The 21,237-nt window shown below is 39.1% G+C and overlaps 1 protein-coding gene across 2 annotated transcripts; it reads left to right on the forward strand.

Moving 5' to 3' along the window:
• The first annotated feature begins 1,943 nt into the window (after nucleotides 1-1,943).
• On the forward strand, nucleotides 1,944-20,941 carry LOC104906935 (uncharacterized). 2 transcript variants are annotated; one of them, XM_048641258.2, is made up of 18 exons: nucleotides 1,947-2,101; nucleotides 2,132-2,411; nucleotides 2,524-2,621; nucleotides 3,918-4,037; nucleotides 4,671-4,760; nucleotides 4,873-4,988; nucleotides 5,415-5,514; nucleotides 5,890-5,961; nucleotides 6,074-6,121; nucleotides 6,191-6,268; nucleotides 6,347-6,466; nucleotides 9,201-9,306; nucleotides 9,483-9,646; nucleotides 18,045-18,179; nucleotides 18,644-18,774; nucleotides 19,116-19,178; nucleotides 19,339-19,417; nucleotides 20,212-20,941. In XM_048641258.2, the coding sequence occupies exons 2-18, from the start codon at nucleotides 2,132-2,134 to the stop codon at nucleotides 20,263-20,265; spliced, it is 1,854 nt and encodes a 617-aa protein (XP_048497215.1). In that variant the 5' UTR covers nucleotides 1,947-2,101; the 3' UTR covers nucleotides 20,266-20,941. The 2 variants fall into 2 exon arrangements, with proteins under 2 accessions (XP_010694069.2, XP_048497215.1); XM_010695767.4 differs by having other exon boundaries at nucleotides 1,944-2,411.
• Nucleotides 20,942-21,237: the final 296 nt, after the last annotated feature.

The raw sequence follows: 21,237 nt of genomic DNA on the forward strand, positions 1-21,237 counted from the left end.
GGCCGACAATGCTGGAAACCTTGTATGGAGGGTCCAAATGCCCAGAATACTCTTTGGAAAATCTCGAACTTGGGATCAGCAGTTCGATGGTTATCAAAGTGAACAATAGTCCTGGATTAGCTTCCTTCATTGCTTGCATAAAGTGTGGGAGTATTTTGGAAAGATTCATCCTAATCACCAAATACATGAGCTATTGTCTTTTGTTTTGCAAGCCAAGCCTTCTTATATGAGATTGTGAAATGAAATTGTTGTTTGATAACCTCAATCAAAACTCGAAATTTTATGGATAATTCTATCTCAACAAGATTCCTTATATGGTAACTAATGAACTTAGAGTCCATATTTCGATGATCTAATTGAAGGGTGTCGCTAACACATGTGGAACTATGAGGACCTTGGTAAGACACAACTGTAAATACTTCAGATGTACAACTCTTTTGTGAACCTCTAAGCTTCCAAGAACACTGAATTGGTTTTCGACCACACTTGAAAGTGATTGTGTGAGGTCTAGACTCAAACACAATAAAATGTTGATTTTTTTTTAACAGAATAGCTAGTAACAGCATCAATTAATGCAGCTTTGTTGGCAAATTCTTGTCCAATACAAAACTCAGCACCTGATTTATAAGACACCATGGAAATCCAATTAATCCATTTATTTACTTCAGCATCATCAATATCACTTTAACGTGCAAACTCTTGAACTGGAGCACCTAATGCCACAATATTCTGTTCTTCATCTACGTCCTCCTCTACAAGGATATCGTCACCAATGACCACATGAAGTTCTTCATTGGCCTCTTCCCCTTCTCTGTCTACTCCATCAGCATCAGCATCATTATGACTCAAAGACACAAACTCAAGCTCGTCTAAACCTATTGGCTCATTTTGTTGTTGGTTGGCCATGATAGATGTAGAAGTCTGTAATTGACTGTTATGTTGAGTTTCATCTTCAATATTCATTTGATCGATAAAAAATTGGTCATCATTAAGCATCCGTGTGAATGACCCAGTTAATATGGGTAATTTGAGTTTTCCATTTCTACAAACAATAAAGGAATTGGGTATATGAATACTAGTGGCATACAAAGATAAATCAAAATTTCCAATTCTTCAGCTATATTCAGAAACAGGGACTATCAAAACAATCTTCTTTTTCCTCTAAAATTAATTCGGGTGATGCGCCACATAGCAAGAGAAACCGAGCATGATGAGTTTAACCGGCTTTTCAAGATATAAGAAATAAGTAATTTAGGTTTCCTAAACTCAATTCAAGAATCAATTCGAGAATAATCTAACTTAATCCATACCAATTTTTCAAGAATTAATCGAAAAACTAGGACATGATGAGTTTTTTCAATATTTCGAAAAGCATGGAAAATGAGCAAGTTACCTGGAGTGGAGGCGCTGCGATGGGATGACGAGATGTGCCGCTGTAGACTGCGGTGGCCGATGGGTGGTGCAGTGAGTGATATGGCGTGACAGTGGTGGTCTTGCTGTAGAGGAGTTTTGAGAAGTGTCGTGATTTTTTTTTAACTGGAGAGAGAAAGGTAGGTGGAAGGGAGTAAAATAATAGGTTTGGGATTCCCAACTACATACAGATAAGGAATTAGTTTTAGGCAAGCACTAGATTTGGAATTTTTTTAATTTCCAACACTAGATTGGGAAACAATTCGTTTTTTTCTCATCCAACTTTTTAGGATATTCCTTTGTAAATTTTATTTTGCCATCTAGTCCTTGCTATGGTCCATTTGGCCCATAGCTGCTGTGATCCATTTGGCCCATAGCTGCTGTGATCCATTTGGCCCATAGCTGCTATGGTTTTATCACTCCTTGTAGTGGTAGTCCGAGACAAAACCAAGCAAGGGGATGATTCATTCCGTGACAAGTGACATCACCCTAAGATATTTTCCCAAAACATGTGCAACATATGCCACGAGCATGAAAAAAAAGCAGAGAATTTCAAAAGACAAACTTTCCTCTCTTCTTCCCCAATTCTCTAATACGGATAGTATACCACTATACTGTACTGCACACCCGACTTTTGCTCTCATTTGAAACCAAACACCCAAATCAACTCCTAAATAGGAGAGAGAAAATTATGCAAATGCAAATGCAAATGCAAATGCAAATGCAAATGCAAGCGCCATTGCAGTGGCAAGCTAGTGTTGAGCCATTGAGCAGATTCTCTCCTCTTACAACAATGGCGGCACCATCTTTTTGCATGCTCTCTCCATTCTCTCTCTCCTCCAGAAATCCAGCGCCTTCCAGATGCGTATCCGGTGATAAGGCCGCCATTGCGTCGGGGGCGCCATTTTCTGTCACGCCGAGAACTAATTCCGACGTCGATTATATGGGAGAGAGCACTAAAGGCGATTTTAACGTCAATTTTGATCACCTCGAAGCTTTTGGTATGTAAACTTGTTTATTAATTTTGATTCTCAATTCGTGTTTTCTTCCTGAGGGAATTTGATTGTTTTTGTTTTCGTTTCGGAAATTTTGAGTTTTCGTTTTTATTTGTAGGTGGTGAAACGCATGTTGCTATGGAAGGTCCGATTGAGGAGGTTGCTAGATTGGAAGCTGACGAAGCTGAGGGTTTGCTTCGTGAATTGGGAATTCCGGTATGTTTTTAACATATTAGTATTGTTATTAATTTTTTGTTTCTGGTTTTGATATATGCAGCCCTAACGTTTAAAGATAGGTATTTCCTAAAGATTTTACTTTTAACGGAGGCACTCGCCACTCATTGATTAGTGTTATTAATGCTTAGTTTTTGCTTAATATTTTCACTTATAGGTCTTTATCCGTAGCCTTTAGGGTTGTATATATCATTCTCCGGGATTGTGTGGGCGTGTGTGTGTTTAGGCGGGTATATAGCCTACTCTGAGCTTTTGAGGTAGAGCAATATAGTTGGTAAGTGTTGAGGTTATACACGAAATGATGGAATTTTGATGGGGTATGAATGTATTGGCGCCTTTGCCTTTTTGGAACTTCCACAGAAAATTGAAATAATAGTTATTAATAACGGTATTGGGGAAGGCTACTAAGTTATGAATGTGCATTGCAATATGAATTTCATGGAGGTTAGTTAGTTAAGAACTAGGAAGCGGCGGGTAGTCAAATTTGTAAAGTGCTATATTCTTTTTTGGTGGTTTGGGAGTGAATATCTAAGGTCACTTGAATTCTTGGATCAGCATTGTATCTGTTTCCAGTAGTTAGATAGTGGCTGCGGTTTCATTTTTACCCTGTATAAGATAAACTTTTGGATACAAGTGCTGAGATGCGTTTGTGACCCATTTGGTGTGTTTTAGTGATGCATGGATGCATTTCCAATTTCCATGAGCATGTTTTTTTTCTCTTTATGTTGGCTTGATCATTCTATATGAGAAGCTACAGTGAGTCAGTGATATTGGTTCTCCGTTAACTATTTGGTTATTTGGGTGAGGAGATCTTTTTATTGGATGACCAGGGTTTTAAGTTTTACTTTTCTTCATAGATTAATCATCTTGCTTTAGACTATTTTTGTGTGAATTAGACACTAAAACACAGTAACACTTTAGTATACAGATGACTTTTGCAATTTTACGCATACCCTACTTGACATGCTTAAACTGACTTCATATGAAATAGGTGTTGTTGAACTAGCATTCGTACCATTGACTTATGACTTATGAGTTATGTATCAAGTTTTTCTATGACCTGGCAATGTTGATATTGTTGAATTTTCAGCATTTCACTACACATTGTCTCCAAACACTCCTCCCCCAGGTGATTCCTCATCAGTTTGGCACGTTCCTAAAGTTCTTGGATAACTATAGCCTCGAGCCCTTCTTTAGTAATTGGGTTGCATTCTTTTGTTAAGGGATATTATTATGTTGCTCAGAATGTTTCACACTATCTCTGTGGCTCACTTGCAGGCTCCCTTTTCTGCTACACATTCTCCCCGTGGCATATTTTGCACTCGTACACTTAACCTTCGGTCTATCAGTGCTATTGGATATGACATGGACTACACCTTGATGCATTACAATGTCATGGTAAGTCTACTAATTCCTTTTATCTTCTGACCTCTTAGTAGAACAGACATTTTATTTTTCAGTGAGATGTTTTGTCCAATTCATATGCAAACCTTTTTTCAAACGTTTTCCAGCTTTAGATTTATATATGCAGCCCCACCAGTAAAGGTTTCGTCATTGTCCTCAATTACAAAAGAATGATGAACAACAGTGTTCATTATGTTATGTCAAGCCAATTACTATAAAATATAATCAGCACAGAAACAACAAAATGCGCTCCCACGTATTTCACATGTGCACAGACATACATGATAAATAGGCAAACACTGAAACGCATATATGTATGTACATCAATAGAAAAAGGAGGAGAAATGGAGTGTGTTGTTATGGGATTCTTGATCTAGGCATCGGTTACCCGGATTCTGTAGAATATGTAATCGGATGAAGCACTTCTAAAGTCCTTCTGGTGTTCTATGCTTTAAGATTAGGTGTCTAGACGTTAAGCTTTCACTGACTAGGTGAGGTTTGATTACTGATTAGTACATTATTGGTAATTTGGTATCTTATTATGCTAATTTTTTCAGGCTACTCCTTTGCTTCTATCAACTAAATAGTTTATTTTTCTTAATTGAAATTATTGGCTTTTGTGCTCAGGCATGGGAAGGGAGAGCTTATGATTATTGCATGGAGAACTTGAGGAATATGGGGTTTCCTGTTGACGGTCTTGCCTTTGATCCAAACTTGGTGAGGACATTTTCTGTTAAGCGAAAATGCTAAAGTATGTCTAACACTAATCAACTGAATACATGTTCTTTTTTCTGTTTTAAAATTTCTATCATCTTGTCACTGTTGCCAGGTTATTAGAGGCCTTGTCATAGATAAAGAGAAGGGAAATTTAGTTAAGGCAGATCGATTTGGTTATATAAAGAGGGCTATGCATGGAACAGAAATGCTATCAACAAGAGCTGTGAGGTAATCATGAACTTTGCTTGAGATTGCTTTTGTGTAGTTGGCTTGAATCTCCGCCTTATCCGCCTGATCGGGAGTTATTGAGAAACGGAAAAAGGGAGGGGGATGTATTGGGAATTGGGATAGAGACTTTGGGCATAGAGCTGCAAGTTCCATTTTAGCCTATAGTTATGCCATACTGTATCCCAGCTACCAGTAGGTAGCTGGTCAAGGTTGAAAATCTGATTTCTGATTTTCTTGGTTTTTCTGGATCCAATTATAATTGTTGAGACTTCAACTAGCTTTCCCGGAGTTGGGGTGGAGCTCAGATGGGCAAGTGTAAGCTGCACAATGAAGCTAGATACCCTCTATTGCAGTTTCTGCTGACTACATTTTGCATAATTATGCAATGTTTTTTTTGATGGTTTTTTGTTCTTTTATGCAAGGAAGTGAAATATATGGGAGGGAACTGGTGGATCTGAGGAAGGAGAGTAGATGGGAATTCCTTAATACTTTCTTCTCTGTTTCAGAAGCAGTAGCTTATATGCAGGTTCTCAGTTCTCTTAGATCTCATCTGTTTATGCTGCTATGTATTTGTCTTTCTAAGTCATAAACTTAAAATATTGCTAACACCAATCTTTTGTTTATATTTATTACTTTCTTCGTATTGTACATCGTCTAATCTTTCATTTGCTGCTGTTTTCTATTTTAATATGCTAATTACCTTTCTGAACATGTTGCTTGCTGGATAGGGTTTGAGAATCTGATTCTTCCCTGTAGTCCTTTGGATAATACAGGGATAATCAGTGTGCTAAAAGAATGAAGATAACAGTACTTAGTGACATGTTATAGGCTTATAGCTGTGTAATACTGTGTGGAACTTGAAATTTTGATTTCGGTTGATAAGAAGTTATTTTGGTTACAGCTGGTTGACCGACTAGATGAAGGAGCGATTGTAGCTGAAGTTGGCCCACTTGATTATAAGGGGCTTTACAAGGCAATAAATATGATGCTTTTCTTTCTTTTTTCTTGTTTTAAATTTTTTTGTTTCAAGAAGGCAGTTTTTGATAATTATACTAATTTGATTCATACTTAATGCCGACATTCAGGCTGTTGGAAAGGCCTTGTTCAGAGCGCATGTCGAAGGACAACTTAAGGTGCTCATATTTTAATTTTCTGAAAATGGTTTTAAAAATTTCAACTATAATATGCAAATTTTTCTGCAGAGTGAAATTATGTCAAAACCTGAACTTTTTGTTGAGCCTGACCCAGAGCTGCCGTTGGCTCTTTTGGATCAAAAAGAGGTAGTGGATTTTATTAAGCATTCATTATAATCTGTGATAAAGTTATGGCCTAACAATGCCTCTACTTCATCTTATCAGGCTGGTAAAAAGCTTCTACTGATAACCAACTCAGATTATCTTTATTCAGACAAAATGATGCAGCACTCATTTAATCGATTTCTTCCCAATGATATGGGTTGGCGAGATCTCTTTGACATGGTAGGCTTTGTTTGGGAATAGTACTTTTAATACTATGTGCAGTACATTATTGATATCTATCCAACTCTGAACAGGTTATGCACTGAACTGCTTTTTGAAATGCTTTTTGTCGTGGAATTTCTGATTTTGTGCACATTAGATAGGGGGTGTATTATACTTCCTATGTTTCCTAATACTTGTGACTGTTTTGATTTTTACGCTTGCCAACATACGTCTTTGATTTTGTGCACATGTACTTTTGATAAATGGTTTTCTACCTAAGCCCAAATACAATCTTAAAGGATCTTATCCCAAATACCGTGCTCTCTCAAAAGCTAGAACGGCACCTCTTTTTTTGAATTTTGAGCTGTGAAAATTGACCGTTCAAAAGAGGATTTTAGTATAGTATTTCAATTCTTTGGCAGATGGTCTGAAAGAAAGTATATGGCATGTGGTTTTAGGTCGATGTAAAGCAAGTATAGGTGGGTAGTAACTAGTAAATACCTAGTTGGTTGGTGGGCGGATACAGATTTTGGTTTGTCCCCATGTGGGCGGGTATGGGCGTCGATGAGTAGTGAGTACGTGATGGATGTACAATTTTTAGGTGGATATGGTTACGGTGGAGGTAGTATCCTCTTCTGCGTTGTCCAATCGCCATCTTCATATCTATATGTCTAAGAGTGGAGTGATGCTTTTTATTGCTATTTCATGGAAAATATAAAACTATATTTCAATTTATGTTTTATACTTTCTTTGGTAAACGAACAATTCACACCAAATTGTCTTACCCTCCAAAGTACGCCATAGAAAAAGGGTTTGTGTTTGCCTTTGCAGTTTTACCAGATTTATCTTCTTTTGTTGGAATATATGAACTAAAATCTCCCTGACCTGCTATTTTTACCTGAAAATTAAGCATATTTAACCACTGAAAATGAAAAAACCGAATCAGGAGGGCCTGATGAGAAACCTTCTAGTTGATTGGAAGAGTGATGGCCGGTAAAGACTTATAAAACTTTAGTTTAGTGAAAAAAAACCAGGACTTGCTTTATTGAGCTGGTAACTGATGTAAGGGGGCGTTTGGTTGCTATGGGGTAAAGGGAATGGAATCAAGAAAGGGATAGAAGGGCAAAGGAAATCAAAACCCTTAGATTTAGAGTGGTGTTTGGTTAGTACAATATCAATCATCTTTCTTCCTCTTCTTACCCTTCTCCCACCATAGCACCACCACTCCTTCCTCTTTTACTGTTCCCCCGCCGCCTCCCCACCCAGTAACGCTACCTCGTCCCCCCTCCATTTCCCGTCGTCGTGTCTTCCCCCTCCCTCCCATGACCGTCGCGTGTTCCCCCTCCTCCCCTGAGCCGTCGCGCGTTCCCCCTCCCTCACCTGATCCGTCGCGTGTTCCCCTCCTCCCCTGAGCCGTCGTGCGTTCCCCTCCCTCACCTGAGCCGTCGCGCGTTCCCATTCCTCCCCTGATCTGTCGCGTGTTCCCCTCCCTCCCCTGAGCCGTCGCGTATTCCCCCTCTCTCCCCTGAGCCGTCGCGTATTCCCCCTCCCTCCCCTGCGCCGTCGCGTTCACCTCCTCCCCTGCGTCGCGCTGTCGTGTTCACCCCCTTCCCTGCACCGTCGTTTTCACCCTCCCCTTCTCTACGGCATCGGTGACTGGTTTTTGGTGGTAGGGTGTGTTGGGGTGGAGGTGTCGAGTTGTGGTGGTAGGGTGTGCAGGTGGTGGTGGTTGTGTGGTCAGATGTGGTTTAGTGGTTGGTTTAAGTGGTGGTTGGGTGGTCAAAGATATGGTCAATTATGAGTCAAAGAAAGGGTAAGTGAAACCCTTGGGGGGGTAGGGGAATGAAAGTAGAGGACTTTGGGGGTAAGGAGAGGGTAAAGGGTTTCATTGATTTGAACAAACAAACAACAAGTAAGAGAATCAGGTTCCCTGATTCCCTTACCCTTTCCAAAACACCCCCAACCAAACGCCCCCTAAGTATATTTAAAAAATTCCTGGAATTCGGTTTTTGGCCTTTTTGCTAAACTGCAATAGACTGCAAACATTATGTCATGTAATCTATTTATGGTTTACATTATTTCACTATGCCAAACACAAGCCCACAGCACTATTCTTATATAGTTATATGTTGGTAAGTGGAGTAGCCCACTGGACTTGTATGTTGGTCATCCTCTTCCTCATTCTTTATGTGGAACTTACATGTGGGTTTTGCTCCTAACACTCCCCGTCATATGTGAATTATCTGATCCCATCTAAGTTCTTACATTTTGGAGAGGTCACAACATGCTAATTTGGCTTTTTTCTAGACTTCCTACATGAGATCAAATGGCTCAAACAAAAGCCCATACTGGGAGAGGTCTCACCATACGCAAGCCCAATAGGGGTCATTTTAAAAACAACAGGTTATTGGTGGAGCATCCCACTTGACTTATATGTTGGTCATTCTCTTCCCGATTCTTTAACGCGGGACTCACATGTGGGTTTTACTTTTAGCAGAATTGCGAACCACAATATTTAAAAACAAGAAAAATTCCCAACTTGTGCACCAAGGCATATGCAAAATAAAAAAAAAGAAATTAAAATTGTGCAGTTTGTTTCTTGCTGAGACCATTCACATTTGTCTTGAGTAGACTTCATTTTCAAACTTTTGGCGAAATGCTGCTCTTGTGATGAAAGCTCATCTTGTGTTTGTTTCAGATTTCTATTGTAAATGTACTCTGCTGCAACTTATTGCTTCATTGTCCTCTGCAGGTGATTGTCTCTGCCAGAAAACCAGAGTTCTTTCAGATGTCACACCCTATGTATGAAGTGGTGACTGGTGAAGGTCTAATGCGCCCTTGTTTTAAAGCATGTGCAGGTATGTCTAAGCTTATGCTAATTTGTGACACACTCTGATGGCATGGACATTATTCTTTTGCTTTAGTTGCAGTATCTAAGAAACTTGTTGATGACAAATTATTTTTGATTTGTGTATATTTTTTTAATATATAAATTTATATTCAACTCCTTGTTAATACTTTGATCTTTATGTAGGGGGGCTGTATTCAGGTGGTAGTGCCCAGATGATTGAAAGCTCCCTTGGTGTTCAGGGAGATGAGATATTATATGTTGGTGACCATATATATACCGATGTAAGCCAATCCAAAGTTCACTTGCGATGGCGTACAGCATTAATATGCCGAGAATTGGAAGAAGAGGTTGGTATCTAGACTTCTCTTTGGTCCACTTCAAATGACTGTCTAGGGCTGAATAACTTAATTCTTTGTCTCCCCTTGATAACTGTTATGTCTTTACAGTTGAGGTTGTGCTAAGGACTAGGAATTCTTAGCTAGCAAAAGCAGTAAATTAGGCGACAAATGACAGCCAAGGATAGATTTGTATTAAGCAAAATCAGTGTGATCTTCCGAAATACAACCCTTACATTCAAGAGGTAAGGAACTCTCCCAAAACACCACAATTTCTCTAGTATTTTCTGGATACCTCCACTAGGGAATTAAGCTCCTATTTATATACAAAGTTACCGCCTTACTTTCTCTCACTAGCTTCTCTCCTTCTAACAACTAATTGCATTCTGTTATGGCTGGGAATTATTCTCTCCCTCCACCATTCTTCCTGTGTCACCTGGTGATGTGTGATTAATGACCTCATCCTCTTGTTGTGGAGTAATGACCTCAGTGCCCTTACTTAGCCTTTTTCTTCCTTCGCTGATACGTGTGCACAATAAGGGGGTAGGATTGGGTGAGGTCATAGCAATACCCCGGGCCAATTTAAGCACCTTGGCCTCAAGGTGGGAAGGTAGGAAAACGAGCATGTAAGAGTTTAGCATCTTCCCAGGTACATAGGATCAAAACTTCAGACACCTCAGTAGGATGGGTGGTGCTGTACATCAGGGGTGAGCTGAGGCGGCAAAGATGGTGAAGCTGGGGTTTGCCCAATGACCTGCTTGAGCTGAGAAACATGGAACACTGAATGAAGTTTGGTCTCTGGTGGAAGCTGTAGTTGGTATGCCAACCTCCCCACTTGCTTGATGATCTGAAAAGGCTCATAAAACCTTGGTGACATCTTTTCATTGATCCTCTTAGCTAGGGACTGTTGCCTATAAGGCTGCAATCTCAAATACACCCAGTCACCTACTTCATAGTTCACCTCCTTTCTCTTATCCTTCTGGAGTTTCATGCTGTTCTGGGGCTGCCAACAAATGAAATTTCAAGTCATCTAGAGTAGCGTCTCTGTCAATGAGTTGCTCCTCCAATGTGAGAACTGCTGTACTACCCTTCTCATACCTGAACAAGGTAGGAGGGTCTCTGCCATACACAATCTTATAAGGAGTATACTGAGTAGAGGAGTGCTTAGAAGTATTGTACCAGTATAGCCACACAACCCATGTTTTGGGTTTTCCAGTGATGAAACATCTGAGATAAGCTTCAAGAGTCTTATTCCCATGTTTTGGCCATGAGACTGAGGGTGATAAGCTGTGCTTCTATGCAAGTTGGTACCCTGGAGCTTAAAGAGCTCTCTCCAGAACAAGCTCATGAACACCTTGTCCGTGTCACACACACAATAGTGCTAGGAAACACATGAAGTCGTACCACCTCCTTGATGAATATTGCAGCCATAGAAAGAGCAGTAAAGTGGTGTTTCAAACCAATGAAGTGGCTATACTTGGACAGCCTCTCTACCACCGCTAGAATAGTATCCAAGCCTAGGGATTTGGGAAGACCTTCCACAAAGTCCGTAGAGATGTCTTCCCAAACCTTGTCAGGTATGGGCAAAGGTTGTAGGAGGAGAGGAGGTCTTCTGTTGTTGACACACATTGCACCCTTGCACAAATTGAGTACCATCTTTTTTCATCCCTTGCCAATACCATTCACGTACCGGTAAGTTTTAAAAACGCCAGAATGTCCACCTATTGGAGAAGTGTGATACTCCAACATGAGAGTAGTAGGTAGAGATGATTTCTTAGAAATCACCAAACACCCCTTGTACTTCAATAACCCATGCTCCACTGTAAACCCTGGAAGGTGGTGGTCACTAGAGGCTACTGATGCTGTCAAGTGATGTAGGTCTTGATCCTGTTGGATGAGTTGAAGAAAATCAGTCCAACTAGGAGTGTGAGAAGTGGTGTTGGCATTGCATTATGAGGTAACAGGTTGGCTCCGTGATAAAGCATCTGCAATTCTATTTTGTGCACCCGGTTTTTATTTTATTTCAAAATCAAAACCTAGGAGTTTACCCACCCACTTCTAATACTCAGGCCCAATCTGTCGCTGATTCAACAAATCAAACTTTGTTGATCAGAGTGGAAGATAAAATGGCGCCCCAACAAGTAATGTCTCCAATTTTGTACTGCCATCAACTCTTTTTCATATATAGACTTGGCCCTCGCTCTTACTCCTAAGAGCTTGTTGTAATACGCAATGGGGTGGTTCTACCATACCCTGAAGCATCAGCTTCAATGACAAAGGGAAGGGTGAAATCTGGCATGTGAAGAATGGGGGATTGAGTGAGAGCTAACTTCAAGGCTTGAAAGGCTGCTATGGCCTCTGGTGTCCAGCCAAAAGAGTCCTTCTTGAGCTGCTGTGTGAGTGGCTGGGCTATAGTGGCATAGCCTTGCACAAAGCGCCTATAAATTCTTGTCAATCCTAGAATCCTAAGAACCCTCTGAGATCTCTTAGAGTTTTGGGGGTGGGCCAGGCCAACATAGCGTGGACTTTCGACTGATCCATAACCACTCCGTGGGAGGAGATGATGTATCCCAGATAGGCCACTTCTTCCTTTTGAAAATCACACTTCTTAAAATTTGCATACAGTTTATTTTTCTCTAAAATCTGCATCACACCTCCAAATGCTCCTTGTGTTGTTGCATGCTACTACTATAAACAAGTATATCGTCAAAAAATACAAGTACAAACTTGTGCAAGTAAGGCCTAAACACTTCATTCATGAGAGCTTGAAATGTTGCAGGGTTATTGGTTAGCCCAAAGGGAATGACAAGGAATTTATAATGTCTTTCATGTTTCCTAAATGCTGTTTTATGAACATCCTCTAATTTGGTGGTAGCTAGACTTCAAATCCATCTTAGAAAATACCGACGACCCATGTAACTCATCAATTATAGGAATAGGGTATTTATCATGGACTGTGACATGATTAAGTGCCCTATAATTGACGCAAAATCTCCAGGATCCATCCTTTTTTTAACTATTTTTTAACCAACAGCACAAGACTAGAGAAAGCACTATGAGATGTTTGTATGATTCCAGCAACCAACATATCCGAAATAAGCTTTTCAATTTCATCTTTTTGAGATTGTGGGTATCTATAGGGCCTGACACTAACTGGTCTGTTCCATGCTTTAAACTAATAGCATGTTCATGGCCCCTATTAGGAGGAAGTCCATGTGTCATGTTGAATACCTGAGCATAAGCCATCAGCACTTGGTTGGAGGCAATTGGTGACTGATTTGAAGTCCTTGGCTTCATCATCGTTAAGCTCCACTAGATACCCTCCCCCTTCTTTCTTCAATGTTTTCACCGTTGCCTTGAGGGAAACTCGTGCATGAGAATTGCCCAAGATGACATCAGAATTGCCCAAAGACAAAGGTAAGTAATCTTCCACCATTTTTACTCCCTGGAACCTTATCACCACCTCCTTACACTCTCCCTTACCCTCTAGTGCAACTTTTTCTCACTCAACCTCCTTATTTCCCCAAATGATTTAGCTGTAGGTAATGGGTTGGTATTTTTGGTGTGAGCTATGGAGTATGAAGAGTAGGTGGGGAAAGTGACACAAGTACAAGAAATTAGAATGGGCAGGTGGGTGAAAAGTTGGATTTCTGGAAATAAACAGATGGGTGATAAGAATGGGCCGGTCCACTAGATGTGTAACTCCTGGTTTCCCATCTTCCTTTGGGCTGGTTTAGGCTTAGTTTAGTTTCAATCTGGACCGCTAACTCCATAGCATGGTCCAATGATTTGGGCCCAATGACCCTTACTCATTTTTTAATTTCCTCCTTGAGCTTGGTAGGGATTGGGCTACGGGTTCGGGTATTCCATCAAGGGGGGCAAGCAACTCTATAAATCTTCGCCGGTACTCCACCACTCCTTCAGTCCCACTGTTCATGCAGCAATAAGGCCTTCATCTCCGACCACCGTCAAATCCGCCTCAGCCGGTTCTCCCACTAATACCATAGAAGGGCATCACCATCCAAGGAGACCACCGCCGCCTCCACCTGCTCCTCACTGAGGCGATAAAAATGGAAGAAGCGTTCGACGCGGAGGGTCCATCCATCTGGGGCAAACCCATAATATGGGTAGCCAGGTAAGTCCAACTTCTTATTCCTCCAATTTCCTCCCCTCGGTATCCACCCGCATAACCACCCCAACCACCATCTCCAAAATCTTCCTCATCCCCATACTTCTCTTCACCATTCTTAGGTGAACCATCTCCCCGATCTCCGTTTCGAGGGCCTCCTCTTTCAGCGCTCCGATCAACTCTATCTTTCACCGATCATTTATGGGCTCCGGTCACGCGCTCTTGTAACCTTTTCGCCTAGTTCCTTGGTGGCCGATTCCAAGCGGGTGGCGATTTGGGCGGCTAGAGTTTGTTGCAGCGCTCTCACTGTCAATGAAACTTCCACACTCAAGGAAGCTAGGAGATCAGCGATCCCCTGTTCCAACCGCTCGATGCGTTGAGTGTCTGTAGCAACCATATCATTCAACTCCAGCATCTACCGCTGTGATACCAAGTGCTAAGGACTAGGAAGTCTTAACGAGGAAAAGCAGAAAAATTAGGTGACAGATGACAGCCAAGGATATATTTGTATTAAGCAAAATCAGTGTGATCTTCCGAAATACAACCCTTACATTCGAGAGGTAAGGAACTCTCCCAAAACACCACAATTTCTCTATTATAATCTGGATACCTCCACTAGGGAATTAAGCTCCTATTTATATACAAACTTACTACCTTACTTTCTCTCACTAGCTTCTCTCCTTCTAACAACTAACTGCATTCTATTATGGCTGGGAATTATTCTCTCCCTCCACCATTCTTCCTGTGCCACCTGCTGATGTGTGATTAATGACCTCATCCTCTTGTTGTGGAGTAATGACCTCAGTGCCCTTACATAGCCTTTTTCTTCCTTCTCTGATACATGTGCACAATAGGGGGGGTAGGATTGGGGGAGCATAGCAGGTTGTTATATTCTCCCTCTGTTAAGTAGATTATATGCTCCCTTTGGTTCTTTTTTTTTCTTCTTATAACTTCCCTTTGTTGGATGGGATTTTTTCTTCTGAGTTTACTTTTTCCCTCACAAAAGCTACCCATGCGATTCCCGTGATCCTAGCATTAACCCCTTTTCTTAGGTAACCTCCCAAAAGCAATTAGAAAGAAAAAAAAAACACAGGGAGGCTTTGTTCTACTTATTCTAACTTATCTATAAAAAAAGTTAAGTTCATTAAAGTTAAGATAATTTCAAACAAGTTTTAAGAAGTTCTAATAAGTTAGATAAGTTAAGAAGTTCTAACCAGGGGAAAAAAATGCGCTCACGATCGCGTTCGCGGGAACGGTCGCATTGTCTCGGGAACGGCTTGTAACGGCGAAATAGAACGTTTCGCGGCCGACGCGGCGTGAATTTTTATGTTTTAACCTTATTTGCATTTTTATAGTTTATGAAGCATTATTACAACATAATATAATCAAATCTAATAGAATATCATGTTTCCTCCACTATATAATTAAATCATAAAAAAAATTGGCCAATGTTTGAAAAGAACGGATGTGACGGGGATAAAATCGTTCCAACGCGGCGAGTTCGCGTTACGGAACGGACAACGCGGCGAGAAGTACGTGAATTTTATTATGGCGTTCTGTAACGGGATTTCGCGGAACGGCAAATCCAAAATCCGTTACAGAACGGCCGTTCTGTAACGGAACGGAAGAGTTTTAATTCCCTGGTTCTAACACCTTATAAAATAAACTTTAATAAGTTTTAGTGATTTCAGATTAGTTTAGACTAGTTAAAATAAATTTAGAATAGTCAAAATGATTTCAAATAAGTCAAAATTAGTTCACGATGATGGGGCCATGATTTAGTAACTTAATCCTACACTAGCTTAATTCCACATATATGCTGAGATAGGTCTTGCTAGGGGCATAATCTAGCCAAGTTAGATTGAGGATTTCTATAGGGCATGAGTCCAGCCTCCTTATAGCTCACTCTAACCACGAAAGCTCGATCACAATCTCAGCTTGAATCAGAGTATTTAATCAAGGGTAATCTTGGGCTTAGCTTAGGTACGACTGTACAAGAAACGAAGTTAGTATAATATACTGACATTTAGTGATACGATAAAGATAAGGTAGAAAAGTGAAGCTGAGCTAAAGCCTTAACTAAGCCAAGCTAATAAAGCTATCCTACTTGAGCTTGCTAAAAGGTCGAGTGGCGGATTCAGGATTTTGAGTGAGGGTTAGCATAATATTGTAATACTATTGAATACCAACTTAAACTGTAAAACTCAAAAAGTAATATAAATCTAAATATAACCTAATATTACTTTCGATTAAATTATACTTACAATTGAATACCTAATCTTTCTCAAGTTATCTTTTTGAGATGAAGGAATATACATTGGGAGAAATTGAATAATTAAAACCCAATTATACTTTTCTTTTAAGTAACATGTGACTATATGACTATGTGTTTTATTAATTTCTAAATCACCTAATATGGTTAGGGTCTGTCACTCTGTCTTCTTCTCTTAATTTTTGCTTATTTTCATAAAGTTCAGAAAAGTTCAGAAAAAAAGAGAGAAAAGTTTAGATGAGTTCAGAAAAAATAAGAAATGTTGAGACTAAATCAGAAAAGGTCTAGAAAAAATAAGGGAATTTCAAATATAAGAAAAGCTCTGAAAAAAGTGATATAATATAAGATAACCAAAAATAAGGTGAAGAGAATATATCCTTAATGTCAGAAAATTTTTGCCATAAAAAAATACTTTTTAATAGCAAATAGGATATAAAAAAAAAAAGTAAATTTAATTCTTTTTTAAACCTGGGCATCACACATTTCGAAGCTAGTTATTAACAAACACTGTAAACAAAAATATTGATAGATAAGACATGAACTATAAACTACTCCATAATTCAATTAGACTTTGTAAATTAAAATGCTAAGACAACAGATGAATTCTAAACTACTCTATAATACAATTCGACTTTGTAAACCAAATTGCTAATATCACAAATATAATAAGTATACTCCTTATGACCTTAAGTATAGCAAAATGGTTACTGCTTTCAAGTAATGGATAGTGGAGTCAGGAGTGAGTCAAGCTAGCTAGAAAAAACAACTATACAGTACAAGCAGTAATTGAGGGAAGAAAAAATACAATCAGTATTAAAAAGTTGAGCTGTGGACTCTCGAACACGGGACTCTCCACATTTGCTATGAACTTTTTCAACTTCCAACTTAACCAACTATGCTGCACTATCAATATGACAAACAGTGCAAAAGCAAAGAAAATAAATCTTTTTTGGAAAAAAATCAGGGGTAGCAAATGCTACCCCTTGTTATTTAGTGGCTTCGCCACTGGAAAGGGTAATGCTAAGAACTGATAATCTAGGAAGGTACTTTAGGCAATGGCATTCTAATATAGTTTGTGGTGGCTCAGAAAGGAAGCCAAGAGAGAGAGTTAGAGAGAGTGAAATGGAACCAGAATTATATAAATAGCGAAGAGTAGGGAGAGAAAGGATTATGAAGAAAAGTATGAGAGTTTTTTTTTTAGTTGTTAGCATCGGAGTGTGTTAAGTCACTCACTCGAGTACTTGGCAATTCATCTTTCATACTTCCTCCGTTTTTTTTACCCGCAACACTTTCCTAAAAGGGAAATAATTAATTACTTGTAACACTTTCTATTTTTGTTTTTCCTTACTCTGTATCTCTCTCCAATCACACGGGCCCTCTCTACCTCTCTCATACCCAAAAATTGCATTGGAGTTGATGAAAAAAAAAGTGTTGAGAGTAAAAAAAAAATGGAGGAAGTATATAGTTTATTTCCAGGTTATGAGTAAAAAATTATCACCTTTCTTCCTTTATATTCTGCCCAGCTACGACAGTCCCTAGCATTTATCTAAAGATGAAGCTGAGCCCTAGCCATCTTAGGACTTAAATTTACGAGGATTGCTGTAGATTAGCTGCGCTCAAATACTCTTTGCAACCATCACCAATTTTTGCAGTGCTAAAAGCATGTTAATATTAGAAGATTGAGTTTTCTGGCTGAAATAAATGTGTAAATTTGGAATCTCACAGACAACACCACTATGCGCACTGGTTGTACTGAAGATCTGGCTTTATGAATGTAACTGTATATGACATTTCACATGCTATCCGTAGCTCCAAGAATGTTCTTCACTTGCCTTTTCTCCTACATATGTTGGAACCTACATTGCTAGTTGATTTTTGAACGATGATGTGGAGGGAAAAGCCTGATTGTTGTGTTATCATGTTTTCTTTTGTGTTAATAGAGAAAGTGCCCTAAATTTTCACATTAACAATGATGGCTTTATTTCATATCTGAAAATCTTCATTGGCAGTATACTGCTATGATTGGTAGCAGGGCTCATCGAGCCTCTTTGATAGAGCTGATAAATCAGAAGGAAGTTCTTGGGGATCTTTTTAACCAACTTCGCCTTGCTCTTCAGAGGCGAATGAATGATCGACCTGCTCAGGTATCTTTTCGTTTGTATCTGTTGCCCCATACTACATTTCAACACCCCTCCCCCAAGAAAAATGAAAAAGAAAGAAAAAAGTAAAACCCGAAACAAGAGAGAATACAGGAAACACCAAAAAGAAGAATTATATGCTGTTGCCAACTTTTAAGAGGATGAATAGATGAACTGGAAATGTTTAATATGCATACTCGACGTGACTAGTATTCTAAGTTTCTAACTATTTCTTGCAAATTCTTGCAGCCTCTGTGCTCATATTTTGATTCCCAGCATGAAGTTTTGTTGTCTGTGCATGTTTTTAGCTGTCTGGCTTTGTTCAATTTGCAAAAAGCCAAAAACTCTACTTTCTTTATTTCACTTTGTATTGTTAGTCAAAGGATCGTTTTGTAGTGTCCACTGGAAAGCACATCCATTTGCTATATTTATATTTGTCCTACTTTAATGATAGAATTATGGCCTTACAGACATTCGCCGCGACGAAACTGGATGATCATGAACTCACAGAGAGCATGCAAAAGCTGCTTATTATCATGCAAAGACTAGATGATAAGATTGCACCAATGTTGGAATCAGATGGAGAGCTGTTCAATAAAAGGTAAAAAAATTCTCAAGAGCTGCTGGTCTTCAGTCTTCTTATATGGGAGCTTTTTTCCAACTCAATCTGTCAATGAACGACTGGCGATCTGAGAATATGGAAATTGGCTGTCGGCTGTCCTTTTGCCAAAGTATGCAAAAGATTAGGTGGCTGGTAATGAGCTGACTGTATTGAACCTCGCTCACCAAGAATATGAACTAGTCTAGTTGACAACAGCCAACCCCAATAGAAACTATTGGCATGCATATTTGAAGTGTTTTGCTAGTCCATGCCCTTACAAGTGCATGGGTAGATTTGGACTGCTTTAACGTGAATCTAACACATTTAACCCCTTGAACCAGGTGGGGTTTTATTTCTCGTGCAGGTCTGTGGGATAAAAGCCACTTGATGAGGCAAATTGAGAAGTATGCTCCTTTCCCTATGGGTTTCTTTTTGATTTTTGGAATGGGAAGGGGTTGTTACCTTATGTATCATGGTGTTTATCAGTGTCTTGGTGGCTTAACTTTTTTCTTGATGGGACTGGTGGTTTAACTTTCATGTTCCCTGTTCAACTACCTCATGCAGATATGCTGATATATATACATCTAGAGTTTCAAATTTTCTTCATTACACCCCATTCATGTATTTTCGCTCACAGGAACAGGTAATTGTTGTCCTCTCTGTCTATAATATGTTATTTGCATGTTTGATCACTATTTCATATCCGTGCAAGCTGAAATCTCGTTTTTGAAATATATTGTTTACCACCTTCTTCCTCACGTTTTTTTTTTATCCAATCCTTCTCACTTTCTTGCATTAGAATAAAGAAAGCATAAATTTAATAAATATTATTATGCATGCTGGATTATCCACTTTCATAACTTTTCATGGATGTAATGGTGAGAAGTTACAATGGTGTTATGTGTTAGGTATAGAGGAGGGGTAACATTGTAAATACAAAAAATAGTCTACTTTGGAGAGAAAGCGAGTTAGCTCTATAAATATAGGGGATTAGTGAGAGGAAAAGACATGAGGAAAATTATGGAGAGTTCATTTTTTTGGTTAGCTTGGAAGTGTGTCAAGTGACTCGAATACTTGGTGATCTATCTTTATTTTCTGTAATTTCCATCTATAGCAATCAAAATCGTCTTCATCTATTTTTACTTTATAGTCCAAATATCCAGTTCATTACAAATTGTGCTCATTCTGATATGCAGCTGACCATTTTGTGCTTCATATGATAAGAATGGTTCTACTGAAAAATCCCTGCCAATTTGTCTACTAGTAGTCAAAAAAGATTTTGATGTTCCTATGAACATTCTTCTGAGTGCTTCTTTATTCCCTTTTCACCCCCTTGAAATTAATGGATCCTTTCATTAATTTTCTGCAATTGTGATATTATGTTGTCGCCAAATATGTCCTTGCGAACATACTGATTCTTGTGTCCCTTTACTGCAGAATCTAGCTCATGATTCCTATTCCTTCTATTGCACACATACCGATGAGGAATAGAACAGCATGCTCGCTGTGTAACAGAAAAATCCAGTCTGACCCTGAAGCACTTTTAATTTTAATTGGTATCGGACGAAGAAAAATGGTGGAATATGTAGATATTGTAACACATCATTGTTGTATCTTATCATAAGAGATGTTGGTTTGCCAGCCAGCTGTTAAAGTTTGTGAGGAGGTAAGAGTTTGATTATGGCTTCTGCAAACGAAGTTATGGGTTTGATCTTTGCAGAATATAGCCCCGTATCTCTCTTTCACTAGCTCTGGTTCTCCATAGAGTTGCACAATTTCATCAGGTAGTCATGTGGGTGCTGCCGTGCTGTTGTATCAACTTATTGACGTCGAGTTCTGCACCAAGCCTTGCCAGGATTCTTTTGTATATTACCAAAATGACCAAGAGATGATATCTAAAAGAAGGAAAAGAGAGCCCAAATAAAAATAAATAATACAAGAGCATGGGAAATTTAAAATACCCAAGTTGGGCTAAGCTTAAGTTTGCTTTATGTTCCTTTGTATGATTGCGAGTCTACGACTTGCACTCGGGGCCTCGAGGCATCATGATGGAGTGCACATTAGTGCTGTAATATACAATTTTTGAGGAATGCTTTCTAATTGTACTCTTGTACTTCTTGTTAGTATGGCGGGCTAGTAGATGAGGTTGGGTTTGATTCGTGTTTAATGGGTGTTCTCTTCAACTTAAAAAATCAGTTTCAGGTTTAATAAGTTCAGTTGAGGTCTCATTAGGTTTGATCAGGTCTAAAACAATACTCAAAAATAATATGGTCCAATAAGGGTCAATTAGGTCTAATAAGTTTAGTGAAGATAAGTTTAGGTCTTTTCAAGTGAAAAAACCCACTCTAGTGATAACAAATGTTTGAGCATGTTTCAACTCAAATACAAATAACCTTTTAATTAAGCAGGTAGAAAAATTTTAGTTCTAACTCAACTTGTTTATCAAAGGTATTGCTTTTTTGA

The sequence above is a fragment of the Beta vulgaris genome, chromosome 3 (genome assembly GCF_026745355.1).
Source record: "Beta vulgaris subsp. vulgaris cultivar EL10 chromosome 3, EL10.2, whole genome shotgun sequence".
In the NCBI taxonomy this organism is placed as follows: domain Eukaryota; kingdom Viridiplantae; phylum Streptophyta; class Magnoliopsida; order Caryophyllales; family Amaranthaceae; genus Beta; species Beta vulgaris.